Here is a 16,104-nt window from a genome sequence, read left to right on the forward strand (position 1 = left end):
ATAATCCCAGCACTTTGGGAGGCCGAGGTGGGCGAATCACGAGGTCAGGAGTTTCAGACCAGCCTACCCAACATGGCGAAACCCCGTCTCTATACTAAACAAACAAAAAATTAGCTGGTCATGGTGGCGTGCCTTTAATCCCAGCTACTGGGGCAGCTGAGGCAGGAGAATCACTTGAACTCAGGAGACGGAGCTTGCAGTGAGCAGAGATTGAGCCACTGCACTCCAGCCTGGGTGACAAGAGCAAAACTCTGTCTCAAAAAAAAATAAATAACAGAGGAGGGATAATGTCACATGAACTTGCAGTACACACACACACACACACACACACACACACTCATTCATTCATATGCACACATATTCAAATGCAAGACATGATCACAACATTTTTATTTTACTCTACTGTGTTGTATATACAATTAACAAATGCATCATCAACAGTTTAGGAGTTATTGTCAACCTGCTCCAATAGTTTCTTATAATCAGTGTTAAAAATCCAGTTTTCCATAGGGCCAATGACATAATTAGAAGCAACAATAGTTCATTCCCCTCAGCTTATTCTGAGTGAGCAGAAAAGCTTCAAGCACCCACCTTTAGCCCTACTCTTGCCTTTTTCATCAGGGCTTGGAAGACAGGGAATAGCTATAGCCAGGTATCTGACTATGAGGGATGTGGGGTGAGACCACTCGGTGCCAGCTTTCCCCAAGAAAGCTATTCAGGGCTTTGTCTGAGGGGGATACCCTTGCCCAACATCAGAAAGGACTGATCTGTCGTGGTATCGGGAAAGGAGTTCTGTGTAGGCTCTGGGGTCAGGGAGAGGCAGGGTTTTATCTTGGCTGCAGAGGATGTTTCAGGATGGGGAAAAGGGCAGAAATGGGATATAGGAGATTATTATGGGGTGCTCAGAGAAACTCTTCTTCTTGAGGGCTGGGGCATAATTACAAGGGACCATAGAAAGAGGAACTTGGGAGTGAATTTTCTTAAAATATTAGGAAATCAGCATAGTATAGACAGGTTTACCAGCAGAAGCTCTGGAATATTGCCTGTATCAGGATCCTGGTTTTGTGTTTTACTTTTGTAAACTTGCAAAAGTTTCTTAAGCTCTTTATGCCTTAGTGAGATCAGCAGTCGCTTTTATCTCTTTGTCCATCGTCTCAGCTAACCTTATTTGATGTCTACAGGTGGATATGACAATAACAGGCAAAGAATTTGGGAAGCTGGTATAGCTTTTTCTTTCTTTGTGCAGGGACTTTTTTAAAAATGTTGTTACAGGGTATGCCTAGTCTGTATTGTTTTAGTTTCTCAGAAAGTATGGCTTTTCTCTTCTAATTAAGTGGTTTGATTATGAATCTCATGGGTTTTTTTAGATATAGTGACTAATTCACTGGGAATTAAGTAGAATTGCCTTAATTGTGGATTTTGGTTCTATTTCAGGTTTATTTCCAGTAAATGGTTACAAAAATAAGTTCCCAAATTAGGTTAAACAATGGAATTTTGAAGGAAATATGAAAATACAGATTCCTAGGCCACAATTGGAGAGATTGATTAATCAAATGATTAGTTGGTTTGGAACCCATTGAACTATCCTCCTGTTTCAAGAATTTATCTATAATTTAAAAATGTTTATTAAAATGGAAGATTTCCGTGCCCTACCCTAGAGATACTGAAACAGAATATTTTGGGAAAGGGACCAGGAATCTGCATTTGTTATAACTATCTCATATTAACAGTTTTAAGCCTATGGACTATTGAGTCTAAGACTCTTCTATTTATTTTCTCATTTTTTAGCCACCATTTGCCACTATTTAACCAGCAGCACCCTGAAGACTTAAGTTACGTAAAAGTATTCATTAGCAGCCATTCACCAATATCTTGCATTGTTAGAGATGTACTTTTTTTTTGAGACAGAGTCTCGCTCTATGACCCAGGCTGGAATGCAGTGGCGCAACCTCGGCTCACTGCAAGCTCTGCCTCCCGGGTTCACGCCATTCTCCTGCCTCAGCCTCCCAAGTAGCTGGAATTACAGGCGCCTGCCACCACGCCTGGCTAATTTTTTGTATTTTTAGTAGAGACGGGGTTTCACTGTGTTAGCCAGGATGGTTTCGATCTCCTGACCTTGTGATCCTCCCGCCTCGGCCTCCCAAAGTGCTGGGATTACAGGCGTGAGCCACCACGCCTGGCCAGAGATGTACTTTTGGGAAGAGATGTTGCTCTTCTGAATTTCTAAGCAGACAGGGAGGAACAACTGAGAAACTCTTAGCCTCCCGCAAGGGCTCTGAGGAGGCTTTGGAGGTCAGGAGCCAGCAATGGAGAATTAAGTCTCTCCCAAGAAGTTCTCCCAGTTTTGGCTGTTCAGCCTCTTTCACTTACAACCGAAGACTTTGTGTTGTCATAAGAATCCAGTGAAGTGTGAGAGATATGCGCAATCTGAAAAGGTATAAGCTTCTAGGATCATAACCTAGGCAAAGGTTTTGTTGTGTGTATTTTTTGTTTTTGTGTTTTCTTTCCCTACAGCTGGTCTGCAGAGAATACAATGCACTTCTTAAAATTCCATGCAGACCTAGCAAACTTTCAGTTAGATCCCAGCATAGGAAGGAAGATCTCAGTGTCTGACTGGATGTAATATGCATTCTCAAGTCTCCCCCTTCATAGACACAGTGTACGCTACAGAGAGCAAAGTGTAATTTTAAGAACCTTGTAATTCTTTACAAATTAACACAGCAGATGGTGTTTATGGGAGCCACATAGTGAGGAATATTTGGGACGATGTGAGACATGTGTTCCAGGGTTTCGGCCTGCTTTCTACATAGTTTAGTTTTTAACTGTCATGCTACAAAAATTTCATTTTGCCTCATAAAGTTTTCATTGGTTCCAAGTGTGAGGGAATGCCCCAAGAGATAGTACTAGTATGACAGACTCCAAGCATGCTCAGCGAGGTCCCTGATTCACCTAAGCCCGAGGAGTGCCAGTGGCTTGCACCTTCATGTTCAGGAGGTTGGTAGTCTCCTGGGTGTTGGTGCTGGGGTTGGGGGCAGCCTGGCCTTCCCCCAGCTTGGAGATCAGTTTCAGAAGTCAAGGAAGAGCACAGAGCTTGATAAGCTTCGCCCAAAGCAAGCAAAAGACAACGCAAGTGGGCTAACAATAAGATTAGCAGCTCTAGATTGGGGCTTGTTAGTGTGTAAATAGTTGAAATATTTCTTTGGTTGTTCCAACTGTTCATATAATTAAAAAGAAGACATTATTCTCTGCTAGTTCCTTCATAATGTTAAGAATTAAAGTGTTTGGGACCTGTGTGCTTGCTTTGAAGACAGTGCTGGCATTTTGGAGGGGGACATGAGAGGGAGAAAACACCAGGATAGAGATTGAAAGGTGGTGCTGCCAGAGAGGACAGGAAGAGGTCATTCTCACAGGCTTTGGCAAAGACAAAGAGAGGTCAGAGTTGATTTGGGCAGGCAAAACAGCCCTGGCTCTGGCACTAGAATGGAGATAATTCTGGGATCCCCTAGGATGCAGAGAGTCCTTGGTGCTCCCAAACCTTGTACTTCTTCTGCCCACTGACACCCACATACCTTCCTCACTTTCCTTTGCTGCGGGGCTGGCAATGGGAAAGGTCCCAGGTGTTCTCAAATACATCCTGCCTCTTGTTCCATGAAGGGTGCTCATCTCTTAGAAGCACCATTTTACCGAATCTATTCTCTTTCAGTTCCTACTGTTTTCAAGCTTATCTACCTCCACCACTCACTACTTTGATAAAAGCCATTTACTCTTTGTACTTCATCTTCCAAGGGTATATACAACTTAATCCTATACATGCAATCAAAAGCTTTGGCTCCTAGAAATTTCCACGTTTTTCCTGCATAGGGGAAGTATTTGAGCAGGGAAGAAAGGGAATGAGTGTATAAAGTGTAAAAAGGGGATGAGAGTAGGCAACAATATGACTCTACCGTTGGTGAGGACACAGCGAGCCACCAATTCCACCTCTGCACCTAGCCTTGTCTCCAAAGATCGGTATCATTTAATTAAGCCAAGCAGCTAGAATACTAACTACTCCATTCATAGCCAATATGTATCTATATGTACATATCTATACATATTTCTAATTTACTTAGCACCTATTCTGTGTAAGGCACTGTGCCAGAAACTTCAGAGTTTCAAGCAAATGTAATGGTCTGACACCTTCCTATCCTTGGGCCGCTGTGCCTTTAATTGGATAAAAAAAAATATGCTCATGACAAGTTTCTGAACACTACACCATAGTAATGATGCAGCTTATAGTATGTGTATACCATGTGACATTGGAAATGCAATTAACAATGCAAGAGGTTTGCACAGTATAGAATTATTTCCTTGGTTAGAATTGTTCATACAGAACCAAATAAATGGTAGAGATGGCTATAGGCACACAGAAGAGGCTGGGTTTCTGTGAACTGGGAGGGCAGGGAAGGGGTGATGGAGGAATTACAACATGAGCTGGCTCTTGATAGAATGGTAAATGAGGCACAGGGAGGCCAAGACTGTGGGTCCCCACATAGACATACTTTTCATAAATTAAAGTAACCCTCTCCCTGAATGTTTTCTGATTTCTGTGAATTCTCAGCAATGTGGACCCAGTTATTGACCTCTTTTTGAGATGGTGGAAAATGCCAGACTCTAGGGATTCTTTAGGTGTTGAAAGCTTTAACTGTAGCTGAGTGGTTTGGGGAATATGCCCTTAAAAATGAAATGGAACTTTAAATTTCATTGAAATTTAAATTATTTATTCAGTTTGGGTATGTGTGTGTGTGTGTGTGTGTGTATAAAATCAATGGGAATTTGCACTTTGCCTTGACTACTTTTATCTCAACTGTAAAGATGAAATGGCATTTTTTAGCAGTTTGCTCAGTTCATGGTCTCTTACAGGCTTAGAAGGGATATGTGGTTAATTAACCCCAGCTTTTAGCAATCACCCAAGCTCGGGGGGTTGGCACTATGAAAAATGTCTTTTATGCAGGGTTGCCTGGCAAGTAATCACTGAGGACTACACCTGTGTTGATAAAATAAATCAAGGAACAAGAATTGTAACCTTACACAGGTGCCAACTACCTCCTATGGCTCTGATCAGCAAATTGTGAAGTGGGTGAAATTTATTTTTAGGACTCCATATTTTCCAAATCATCTATCCCTTTCACACCTGTGGCCCATCCCCAGGTGCCTACTTGGACCATCCATCTTTCTATCAATAAACAAGCATTTCCTGACCATGTCTTAAGAGTTTCATTCTGAGTTCTTTGGGAGAAAACCAGGCATGTTCTACTCACAAAAAGCTTGGGTTGTATTCTTCAGCCACAAAAAAACTTATTAGGTAACACTAGGTAGTATACTGTAAATATATGCACTGTTTGGCACACTACCTGCATGAAAGATGTGGTCAGAAGTGGGAGATTTTGAGCTTTTCTTTGAAGAATGGGTACAACCTGGCTAGGTGAATTGTGAGTTAGAAGGGAAATGGCCCCTTCCAGCCAGGCACCAATATGAGTCTATAAAGAAGAAGGACATTTGTGAGTTGTTGAGAAAATACAAATAGATTAGAATTGGACCATTATGAAGGGGAGACCAGATTCTGAAGCCCTAACATACAGGCCCAAGAAAAAAAAATTACCATTCAACCCAGCAATTCCATTACTTGGGAATATACCCAAAGGAATATGAGTCATTCTACCATAAAGACACATGTACTAATTTGTTTATTGCAGCACTATTCACAATAGCAAAGACATGGTCTCAACCTAAATGACCATCAACGGTAGACTGGATAAAGAAAATGTGTCACATATACTATGAAACACTATGCAGCCACAAAAAAGAACAAGATCATGTTCTTTGCAGCAACATGGATGGAGCTGGAGACCATTATCCTTAGCAAACTAAGACAGGAACAGACAACCAAATACCACATGTTCTCACTTACAAATAGGAGCTAAATAACAAGAACACATGGACACAAAGAAGGGAATAACAGACGTTGAGGTCTACTTGAGGGTGGAGAGTGGGAAGAAGGAGAGGATCCCAAAAAATATATATCAGGTACTATGCTTAGTACCTAGTGACAAAATAATTCTTATATAGGTAAACTCATGTCACAAAATATCTGCACTGTTTGGCATACTACCTGCATGAAGGATGTGATGTGACACAAAATGTGTCACACAAAATCCTTGTGACGTGAGTTTACCTATATAAGAAACCTGCACATGTACCCCTGAACCTAAAAGTTAAAAGAAAAAAAAAGATTCAAAAAAAGGAAATAGGACTTCAGTACAATCTAAATAAGAATTCAGGAATACTGAGCTAAGGAAATTAAAGCTTGTTCTTAGCAGGCCATAATGAGGATGATGAGGGAACGCAGTCAACAAAGGATGCTGTGGCATTCAAGATCTCCACTGCGGTGAGTGGGTGTCCTGGAAAGAGAGATTTGAGGAACAGTATGAATCCTTATAGACTTTTTGATGGGCGGTTTCTCAAGGTTAGTAACTAACTGGATTTAGGGGAGAAATACGATATTAAGATTTAGAGCTGGGTCAGTAATTAGTGTTGGGGAAAACCCTGTGAATGAACCTAGATGCCCTGCCAAGAAATGAACTCCTCAGACAGTGCTCCAGACCTTGCCTGAGGTCTGCCCTGATCCCCACCACTCTGCTTTCCAGTTATTGCGGCTTAGTATTTTAAGATCTCTGGTTTAATAAGACCCTTTTCTTTGTAAGTGACAGAAATGCCACATGAATAAACATGGAGGCATTTATTAACTCATGGCACCAGGTAACCCATGGATAGAAACTTACGGCTTTAAGTGCAACTAGATTCAGGAGGCCAAGCGTTTCATTCATTGACTTAGAAAAATGTACTGAAAACCTGTTACATTCCAGGTACAACTCCAGGCTCTATATAATGACAAGCAAAACAATTATTTTATAGGTTAATGTGTTTTATATACTGCATGTTTGTATCCCCTCAAAATTCAAATGTCGAAATCTCCAATGTGATGGTATTTGGAGGTGGAGGCCTTTGATAAGTGATTATGTCATGAAAGTGGAGGTTTCCTGAATGGGATTAGTGGAGGCCTTTGATAAGTGATTATGTCATGAGGGTGGAGATCTCCCGAATGGGATTAGTACCCTTCTAAAAGAGACCCCAGAGGACTCCCTTGCCCCCTTGGCCATGTGAACACACAAAAAGAAGACAGCCTTCTTGGAATAAGAAGTGGGCCCTTACCAGACACAGAGGTCTACCAATGCTTTAATCTAGGACTTCCCAGCCTCCAGAAATGTGAGAAATAAATTCCTGTCGTCATAAGCCACCCAGTCTATGATATTTTTGTTATAGCAGCTCAAATGAATTATTAATAAAAGAGCACATAATGGAAAATATGAACCATTTTGATTTGACTGCAAAAGCTGACTTCTCTTTTCTTCTCCTCCTTCTTCTTCTCTTAAACTTCTTTTTCTCCAATTCTTCATCCCTTTCTTGCCGCAGTTTCTCTCATAATCTCTCCCTCCTGTCTCTTTCTCCATCTTCCTCTGCCTCTCCTTCTTTCAGCTATGCTTTTCTTTTTGTGGGGTCTATTTTTGGAGACTCCCTAAGTAGTTCAAGGTTTATCTAGTACCAGTTTATCAACCTCAGTGGGAAAATATGTCTCCTTCCTAATAATTCTACCTACAACCTGTGATTCTACTGCGGATTCTCACTGGTTTGGATGTTATTATCAGTTTGTTCCCTGCCCACAGAGTCTTGGTTGGGAGTTAGGAGGGCTGCTACTGAAATAACATAGATGGGTTGATGGGGGGATGAGAACAGGTGTTGATCTCTCTGAGCCAGTCCTGCTTTGCGCATTATCCAAGGCATATCCTGATACTGCTCTATTATCGGGTAGGGCCTGGTAGTCTCACCAATATTACCATATTCTTACATTATACATTGATGATTATTTCCTTGAAAATGGATGCAGTCTGGCAGAGAAGAGTCAGAGATACATCAGTGTTTCCCTCTCCACCTTTACCTTCTTGCCATCCCCACCACCACCTCAGAGACCAAGAAAGCTAGGTTGTGATGTGGTCAGAGTATGTTGATTATAGATTTGCTTTGTGGCCACTGTTCAACTTTCATCCATTCTAAAGAGATACTGCCTGTTTCTTTTCCAAGAGGAATGTCCTTTGCTAGTGAAAAGGTATATTTAGAAAGGTCCACATGCTCCAACTATGATTTATACATAATATGAAGATATAATGAAATGTTCAAGGTTCTATAAATAATGGTGCTATCTGTAATAAGGATATGATTTCTATATCCAGGGTTTCAGTATAGGTGGGCAACCCTCCAAAAATGAGAGTGTGACTGTTGGATCAATAGATAATTTTTTCTTCTCCCTCCTGTTGTCTAAATTGTACGTTTAAATGACAGCAAAATGTGTTGGAGATAGAGTGCATGGCATATTATTGCTTTCTGGCATTCTGATGGTTTTCACTTCCATTTCTTTCAAATGACAACAATTTGAAAACTGGGCATTTGATTAGCTCCTAAAACATCTAATATATTAGAGTCACAGCTACACAATATTTTGAAGATTCCTTATACATTCAGTCATGTCTGCAGGTCCCTTCAAGGGAAAGAAAGGAAGTGATAAACATCTACCTTCTTACAACCATGTCCTACATATTAATATAGTACCCTGAAACATGGTTGTTGTGCACCCATGGATCCAATGGAAGCACCAAAATGGTCGATTTATATTCCCAGGGCTTCCATGAGAGACCCCCCAGAACTGGATTATGTGTTTATGGTAGGATGAGGGGCTGGGATGGGAACAGTCTTTAAAGAAATACTCATTTTCTGGGAAGCCAAGGCGGGTGGATCATGAGGTCCAGAGATCGAGACCATCTTGGCTAACATGGTGAAACCCTGTCTTTACTAAAAATACAAAAAAATTAGCCGGGTATGGTGGCAGGCGCCTGTAGTCCCAGCTACTCGGGAGGCTGAGGCAGGAGAATGGCATGAACCCGGGAGGCGGAGCTTGCAGTGAGCCGAGATTGCGCCACTGCACTCCAGCCTGGGCGACAGTTGTCTCAAAAAAAAAAAAGAAAAAAGAAATACTCATTTTCAGAGATGCATAAATTAATACTTTTTGTTGCTTTTTGTTTTATAAGTTAGGGAGTCAGTATCAGTTGTGTATTATTCAGCATGTTTATATAAATCCATTACAAACATCTTCAGAATTTCAGAAGGGGTGATGGGTATTCATATAGGGAGACAGTGGGGTGGGGATCCTTGTCCAAAGTGGGCCAAAGAATGGGCCTTTATTTTGCAAAGGGGCAAAGAGCAGTGTTATTAAAAACAAATTGTTGAAATAAAATATTCTTTTTCTGAAGATTAATTGTAAAAATAGAAATTTCTGTTAATGGCTTAATCCTTCTATTTAAGGACAAACTGGAAATATAAAGGTCTTCAAGGTAATATCTGATAGTTTAGCAAACTGGACTTGAGTTTAAAGCCAGAGGATGGGAGAATAAAGGATCTCCTATTAAAAATCCAAGTCAGGAAATTTATTCCCGTCACTCTCATGAATTCAAGCCATGGATCTTCCCCAAATGTGTTTTGTAAAATAGTTCTCAAAGACTAAAACAAATAAAGTTTAATAAACATGCATCTCCCTAGCACAACAGATGGCAACTAGGGAAGGTGCCCACAGCAATGTAGAGAGTAGTCCTGCCCGGCTTCATTTTTTAATAGTGATATTTATTAAATGGCTATGTCTATTGCACATTCATTCTCTGCAGGTAAAGATAAAGAAGAAAAGTGGGGAGCAGGCACAAAAAAGGCATATAAGTTCTGTGGACAAAAAGTGGCAAAGGAAATACACCTCAAAGTGAGATTTTACTGGTAGCCTTTGAAGAGAAACACATGAAACTATAAAATCACAGAATCCTGAAATTTTAGAGAAGGGAGATTGTTTAGATATGGAATGGAAAAAGCCCTGGCTGGGAGTCTGGAGGTGCTGGTCAGATACTAATGAGCCAGGTGATCATAATCAGTCACTTCATCTCTCTAGACCTTGCTGTCCTTATCTTTGAGGGGGAATGAGGAGGCGGGCAAAGAAAGACAGCTAACGTTGACTGAGTTAACTCTGCTGGTTAGGTATTGGCCAAACACATTACAGGGCCTATGTCTTTTCATGCTCCTTTTTGGGAGCAAGCACTTAGCCACGTTTTAGAGATGAGAAAAACTTCAACTGCCTGTCAATTCCCAGCCCTTTCTGCAGTGTTATGATTGTTTCCCTGTAACAGGGAAGTATAGTTACAGGTGTTTGATGGTTTTTCTGCTTCTCATATTTCACAATTCCATAATTCATCCTTGGCCCTTTCGTTCTACAGATGATAAGTTTGGAGTCTAGAGAGTGGCCAGGTCACTTAGGTGGTTATTGGCAGAGAGTGGTTACAACTAATTGGCTTTTGTTTCATTCTGTTCAGCAAAAACAGGGAATAATTGGATGACTGACTTAACACCACACATTTTGCTTTTATTATTAGGTGATGATGTCAAAATAAATACTTAGATCTGCTTTCACTTCAGTTTGTTAAAGTATTTTCAATTTGTAGAGCCTGGAGGGTCTGGGATGGAGAGCTAGGTGAGGCTTCTGGTTGACTCCTAGGGAACTAGAATGTGCTTTTGATGATCAAATCCTTAGTTACTAAACAAAACATGTCCCAGGACCTACTATGTAAAAGACTGAACTGGAGATTCTGCCCCTCATTTCACCTCTTAGAAGTATCTTGGACTAGTTGCGTATTTAAAATGAACTGCCCCAAATATTGCTTCTTTAAAGGGAGAGAACTTTTTCTTTAGGGATACCAGTTTTTAGCAAGGTTTTTGTACATTATCTGCCTGGATGGAGAAAGCAGAAGGACAGGTGATCCAAAAATAGTTTCTGTGTAGTTTCTAAATCAATTCTTTCATTTTTTTTCCACAGCAAAAATACTTTCCTAAGTACCCTGAATAGTCTTAATGTCTTTTATTGTTTCTAGCACACTGACGTTGTGATTGATCGTCCTGCTAACCTTGTGAAGAAGACAGAGCATATATTATGCTATCCATTGTGCTTATGACAAAACTCAGACTTTTTTAAGAAAATGGGGTAAATGGTTAGTCCAGGATCATGGAGGCTAATAATAGGGAGCTGACGCTAGGAGGCAAGTCTCTGCTCCTCTCTTCCTCCCTCCTTATTATCCCCCATTGCTCTCTCCCTTTCTCCTCTCCTCTTCCTCTCTGTCTCTGTGTCTGTGTCTCTCTATCTCTCCCCCTTTTCTCTGTCTGTCTCACTCTCAGTAGCTGGCTTCCCGTCCAGTTTAAACTGATGAATTTAAAATTATGGTCACATTTAGACATACAGAGCTGAAGAAAGTAGGACATAATGGCTTCCAAGTCCCCATTTGCTGTGCAAAGCTGAACGTTGACAAGCTACTATTGTTATTCCTACACAAATACCTTATTTTTTAAAATTGGAGCTAAGAAAGGGCCAGTAAATTGACTATCCCATCCGGTGGGCCAAATTCCTAAACGCTAGTCCTTGTTTTAACATTCCTCAGCCTTCATGTACAGTGACAACAAATATGGCTCCCGAGTCAACTGCATTTCTGAATTGTTTTCAGCCGAAGACTTTGAGGCTGGAGAAACCCAGGATCACAAATATTACACAAGCAGAATCCGGACAAGAGTGACATGGAATGACTAACGTTACGAGAGATTCTCTGGGCTTGCAGATCAAAATAAAGTTAGTAGTAATCATACTATAAAGAAGCTCTTATAGAAATAATTTGTCTCTGTAGCTAGTCGAACTGATCTCTTCACATGATGGAGAAAAAGCTGGCTCATTTCACTCACTGCCTTCCCAGAACCATCTTGCCTTCTTGTCTACATGACTTTCTTTTTGCCAGTGAAAGTGCCTCTCTCTTTCCTATTCTAATCTTACCCAGGGCTTAAGGTCCAGCTAATTTTCTCTTTCCTCTGTGACTTGACTTCCCAAAGGCAACATCTTTTCCCTCTTCTGAGCAACTTAGTCGTTGAGAGTGCTAATTTCTGCACAGTTTTTGGTATTGTTCTGGTCTTGTGTTCTGGTCTATTCCCCCGTATTAGGAGCTCTTTGATGGTGAGAATCGTGGCTATCACTTTTCATGTGTTCCCCACAGTGACCAACAGGACGCCTCACATCTAAGGGATGTGTATTTTACAGTTGCAGGATATTGATGCCAGAAGGGATACAGATCCCACATGTTGCCCTTCTGCTCACAGAATGGGGCAACCAAGCCTCCCACACGTGTCTGTAGCAACTGCAGTTACAATCTTGAACATGACTCTTTCCCCTGGGGGTAGGATTGTCAGATTCAACACATAAAAATACAGGATGCCCAGTTAATGTGAATTTTAGGTAAACAATCATTTTTAAAGAATAAATATATCTGCACTTTTTTTAAGTTTAAAAGTTTAAAATGTCATCTGCTGCTGCATTTGCACAAGTCACCCCATTCACCCTACCCTAATCCTAGCCCTATTGGATCCTGTCTTTATTTAAATTTTTGATATTTTATTTTCAACATGGGTTTATTTGCATTAGTTTTGATTTTAAAAATATTACATTAGGTCGGGCGTGGTGGCTCATGCCTGTAATACCAGCACTTAGGGAGGCTGAGGTGGGTGGATCACAAGGTCAGGAGTTTGAGACCAGCCTGGCCAATATGGTGAAACCCCGTCTCTACTAAAAATACAAAAAAATTAGCTGGACATGGTGGCAGGCATCTGTAATCCCAGCTACTCAGGAGGCTGAGGCAGGAGAATTGCTTGAACCTGGGAGGCAGAGGTTGCAGTGAGCCGAGATTGTGCCACTGCGCTCCAGCCTGGGTGACAGAGGAAGACTCTGTCTCAGAAAAAAAAAAAAAAGTATATATTACATTAAAATATTATTTATCTTGATGACTGAGTTCCTTTGTGCCATCTTAAATTTTACATCTAAATTATACTCCCTCTCTCCCTCTTCACTCTCTTCACACCAGTCCCAGGCCCATTTGATCCTCATTCTTCTCATCTGAAAAATGGTTGTATAGATATGGCACTGGCAGGATGGAATAAGCCCAGAGTCTGGCATTTACATTCACTCAGTAATTATTTTGTGTATCTAAAGTGTCTCAATTTTGTTCTTTTACTTTGAAAAGTTTAGTAATCGATCCTCTATCTGTTGCACCCAAGTTTTAAACTAAACTTATAATTTTTAATTTTTGAAAGTAAGTTTTTTGTTCTAATAAATGAAAAGGCCATAGGAAATTATGATTTTCAGAATGATCATGATCCAGAGCTCCACAAAGGTGCCCTGTATTTTGATGGCAGACAACCTATTTGCAAGGAGAGAACCAAACAGAAAGGGAATAGCCTTTGGCTGCTGAATTTGTGGCAGATCTGAACTTGGAGAGGCAGAGCATTGAAGTCACACTCACTGCACAACCACATTCCCTTGAAAGATAGAGCAGCACGTTATTCTTCTCCATATACTTTTGTTTTCTTGGAGCTATTTGTAGGCTGATATTTCAAAGTTGTAAAATGTTAGCCACTGTATTTTAAGCTCTTTCTACTTACAAACCTTAGTGTCTACATCTGAAAGAGTGAGTGTGTGAGTTTAGAGAGTGGGAAAGGATGATGGGGAATTGTAGGCTTTTAGAAGACTAAAAATATATGCACATATGCCTTGCTTTGGGCTTTTTAATGAAAACCCTATAGGGCTGTGCATCAGACATTTGTTCAGAAAAAATAGTTAATTAAGCAAGTGGCAGAGAAGAGTGACTACTTTAAACCCAGCTATGGAGAGCTGGTATGTATGTATCCGCTTTATGCTTCCCAGATTTTGCCATGGAAAGAGAACATTTAGAAACCTGTTGGATGGTAATTTTTATGCATTGCCAAATCATGTTATCCCATTAGGCACAACTTAAGATCTGGGATCTCATTTTATCATATAAGCAAATTACTGCAGAGACCTACATGATTTTATAGAGACTGAATAGGCCACAATAATTGACTTGCCACTAGCACCATAAATGAATCAATCTGTAGTGTTTGACTAAAGTTTAGATAATTTAATCAATTTGACAAGGTTTTTGAAAACATTTGTCTTTTAAGGGGAAGATAATTGTCATCCATAAAGTTTATAGAGCTTTGCATCCATGGGAATCTTGTTGCTCTTTTAAAAAGACAATGGGGATTCTTTTCTGTTGAGTTTTAATTGTTTTTCTGTACCCACCGAAAAAAGAAGAAAAAGCAAAGAAATAGGAAACTAGTGAAACTTCCAAGTGAATAATTTATTAAAGAACACTTTTTTTTTTCTCTACCTCTGCCTGTTATAGTCATAAAGGAAATTTTCCTCATGACCTCAAGCTGTGGGTTGCTTATTATCACTTTTAGCATTCCACTACGTGACAGAGCAGAGATTGGCAATACTGTATTTTCTAGCAAAGCATCTCTTTTGAATTTGATACAGAAGTTGCAATATGGCTTAAAAAATATTGGTATAAAATTCTGAATTCTGGTGATTTACTTAAAATCCTTTTTGATTTAGTTTTTATTATCTCAATTATCTTCTGTTCAGAAATGTGCCTACACAATATAGACACACAAAGCATTTGTATTTGAAGGCAAAAACAAAACATCCTTGTTATATTTACTTAACTGCTAAGCATCTGGAGGAGGGATGAAAACACAGATTTGTGTGGAGTTGAATATGGACATATGTGTAACCATCCTGAGAACGTATTGGTTTTTATCAATTTTAATTATTATTTCAGGAAAAACCAACTTTAGAGACCAAATCATGTTATAGTTATGTATTGAAAATAATCTTTTTATACCATTTGACCCAGCCATCCCATTACTGGGTATATACCCAAAGGACTATAAATCATGCTGCTATAAAGACACATGCACACGTATGTTTATTGCGGCACTATTCACAATAGCAAAGAGTTGGAACCAACCCAAATGTCCAACAATGATAGACTGGATTAAGAAAATGTGGCACATATACACCATGGAATACTATGCAGCCATAAAAAATGATGAGTTCGTGTCCTTTGTAGGGACATGGATGAAACTGGAAAACATCATTCTCAGTAAACTATCGCAAGGACAAAAAACCAAACACCGCATGTTCTCACTCATAGGTGGGAATTGAACAATGAGAACTCATGGACACAGGAAGGGGAACATCACACTCCGGGGACTGTTGTGGGGTGGGGGGAGGCGGGAGGGAGAGCATTAGGAGATACACCTAATGCTAAATGACGAGTTATTGGGTGCAGGAAATCAACATGGCACATGGATACATATGTAACAAACCTGCACATTGTGCACATGTACCCTAAAACTTAAAGTATAATAAAAAAAATAAAAAAAGAAAATAATCTTTTTAAAAAATTGTTTGAATTTAACATCGCATGTTTTCCTGATTTTTTTTTAATTTTTAATGTCTCTAACATCGAATATGCTAAATCAGAAATTATTTCTCTTTTCTTCATAGACTGGAAGGAAAGAAAAAGGAGATCCTCTCAACATTGCAATTGATAAGATGACTAAGAAAACAAGAGATCTAAGGAGACAGGTACTATTTTTTATTTTTACTTTAAGTCCCTGATATGTAGTAGTGGTTTCCAACAATATCCTTTTCCAGGGTGTCTTCTTGGAGATGACGATGAGGTTGTTATTCTTTATAACATCTACATATACAAATAAAAACCCCATTTTATCAGCAAGGTAGAGATTGCTGGGCAGAGATGAGCCAGTTGCAAGCAGGCGGCTTCTCACTGCCCAGATCGAATCTGTCCCAGTGGAGACTGGATGAATTCACTACTTCTACATCTGGTCTTTAGTTTTCCAAATCCAGGTATGCCAAGAGCCTGTCTCTGATCTTTGCTGGTTCTTACTTATCAAACTCCCGGGAATTTAGTGATAAGCCAGAATGCTAATGGTTAATGAGAAATACAACTCTTAATCTGATGGGTTAATTAAGGTCTCTTGGCCAGTGTATTCCCTTGGGAACAT

The 16,104-nt window shown here is 40.0% G+C and overlaps 1 protein-coding gene across 13 annotated transcripts in view; it reads left to right on the forward strand.

Annotated features, from left to right (window-relative positions):
- CTNNA2 (catenin alpha 2) overlaps nucleotides 1–16,104 on the forward strand; it is a 1,423,217-nt gene that overhangs the window by 1,149,074 nt on the left and 258,039 nt on the right. For all 13 annotated transcript variants that reach the window (XR_010115398.1, XM_063616606.1, XM_063616605.1 and 10 more), the window contains one exon: nucleotides 15,584–15,664. Coding sequence is in view for 12 of the 13 variants with exons in the window: in XM_063616606.1 (XP_063472676.1) it covers nucleotides 15,584–15,664 (81 nt within the window). In the remaining variant the exon portion in view is untranslated. The remainder of the gene's footprint in view (nucleotides 1–15,583; nucleotides 15,665–16,104) is intronic.

The sequence above is a fragment of the Symphalangus syndactylus genome, chromosome 14 (assembly GCF_028878055.3).
Source record: "Symphalangus syndactylus isolate Jambi chromosome 14, NHGRI_mSymSyn1-v2.1_pri, whole genome shotgun sequence".
Taxonomy (NCBI): Eukaryota; Metazoa; Chordata; class Mammalia; order Primates; family Hylobatidae; genus Symphalangus; species Symphalangus syndactylus.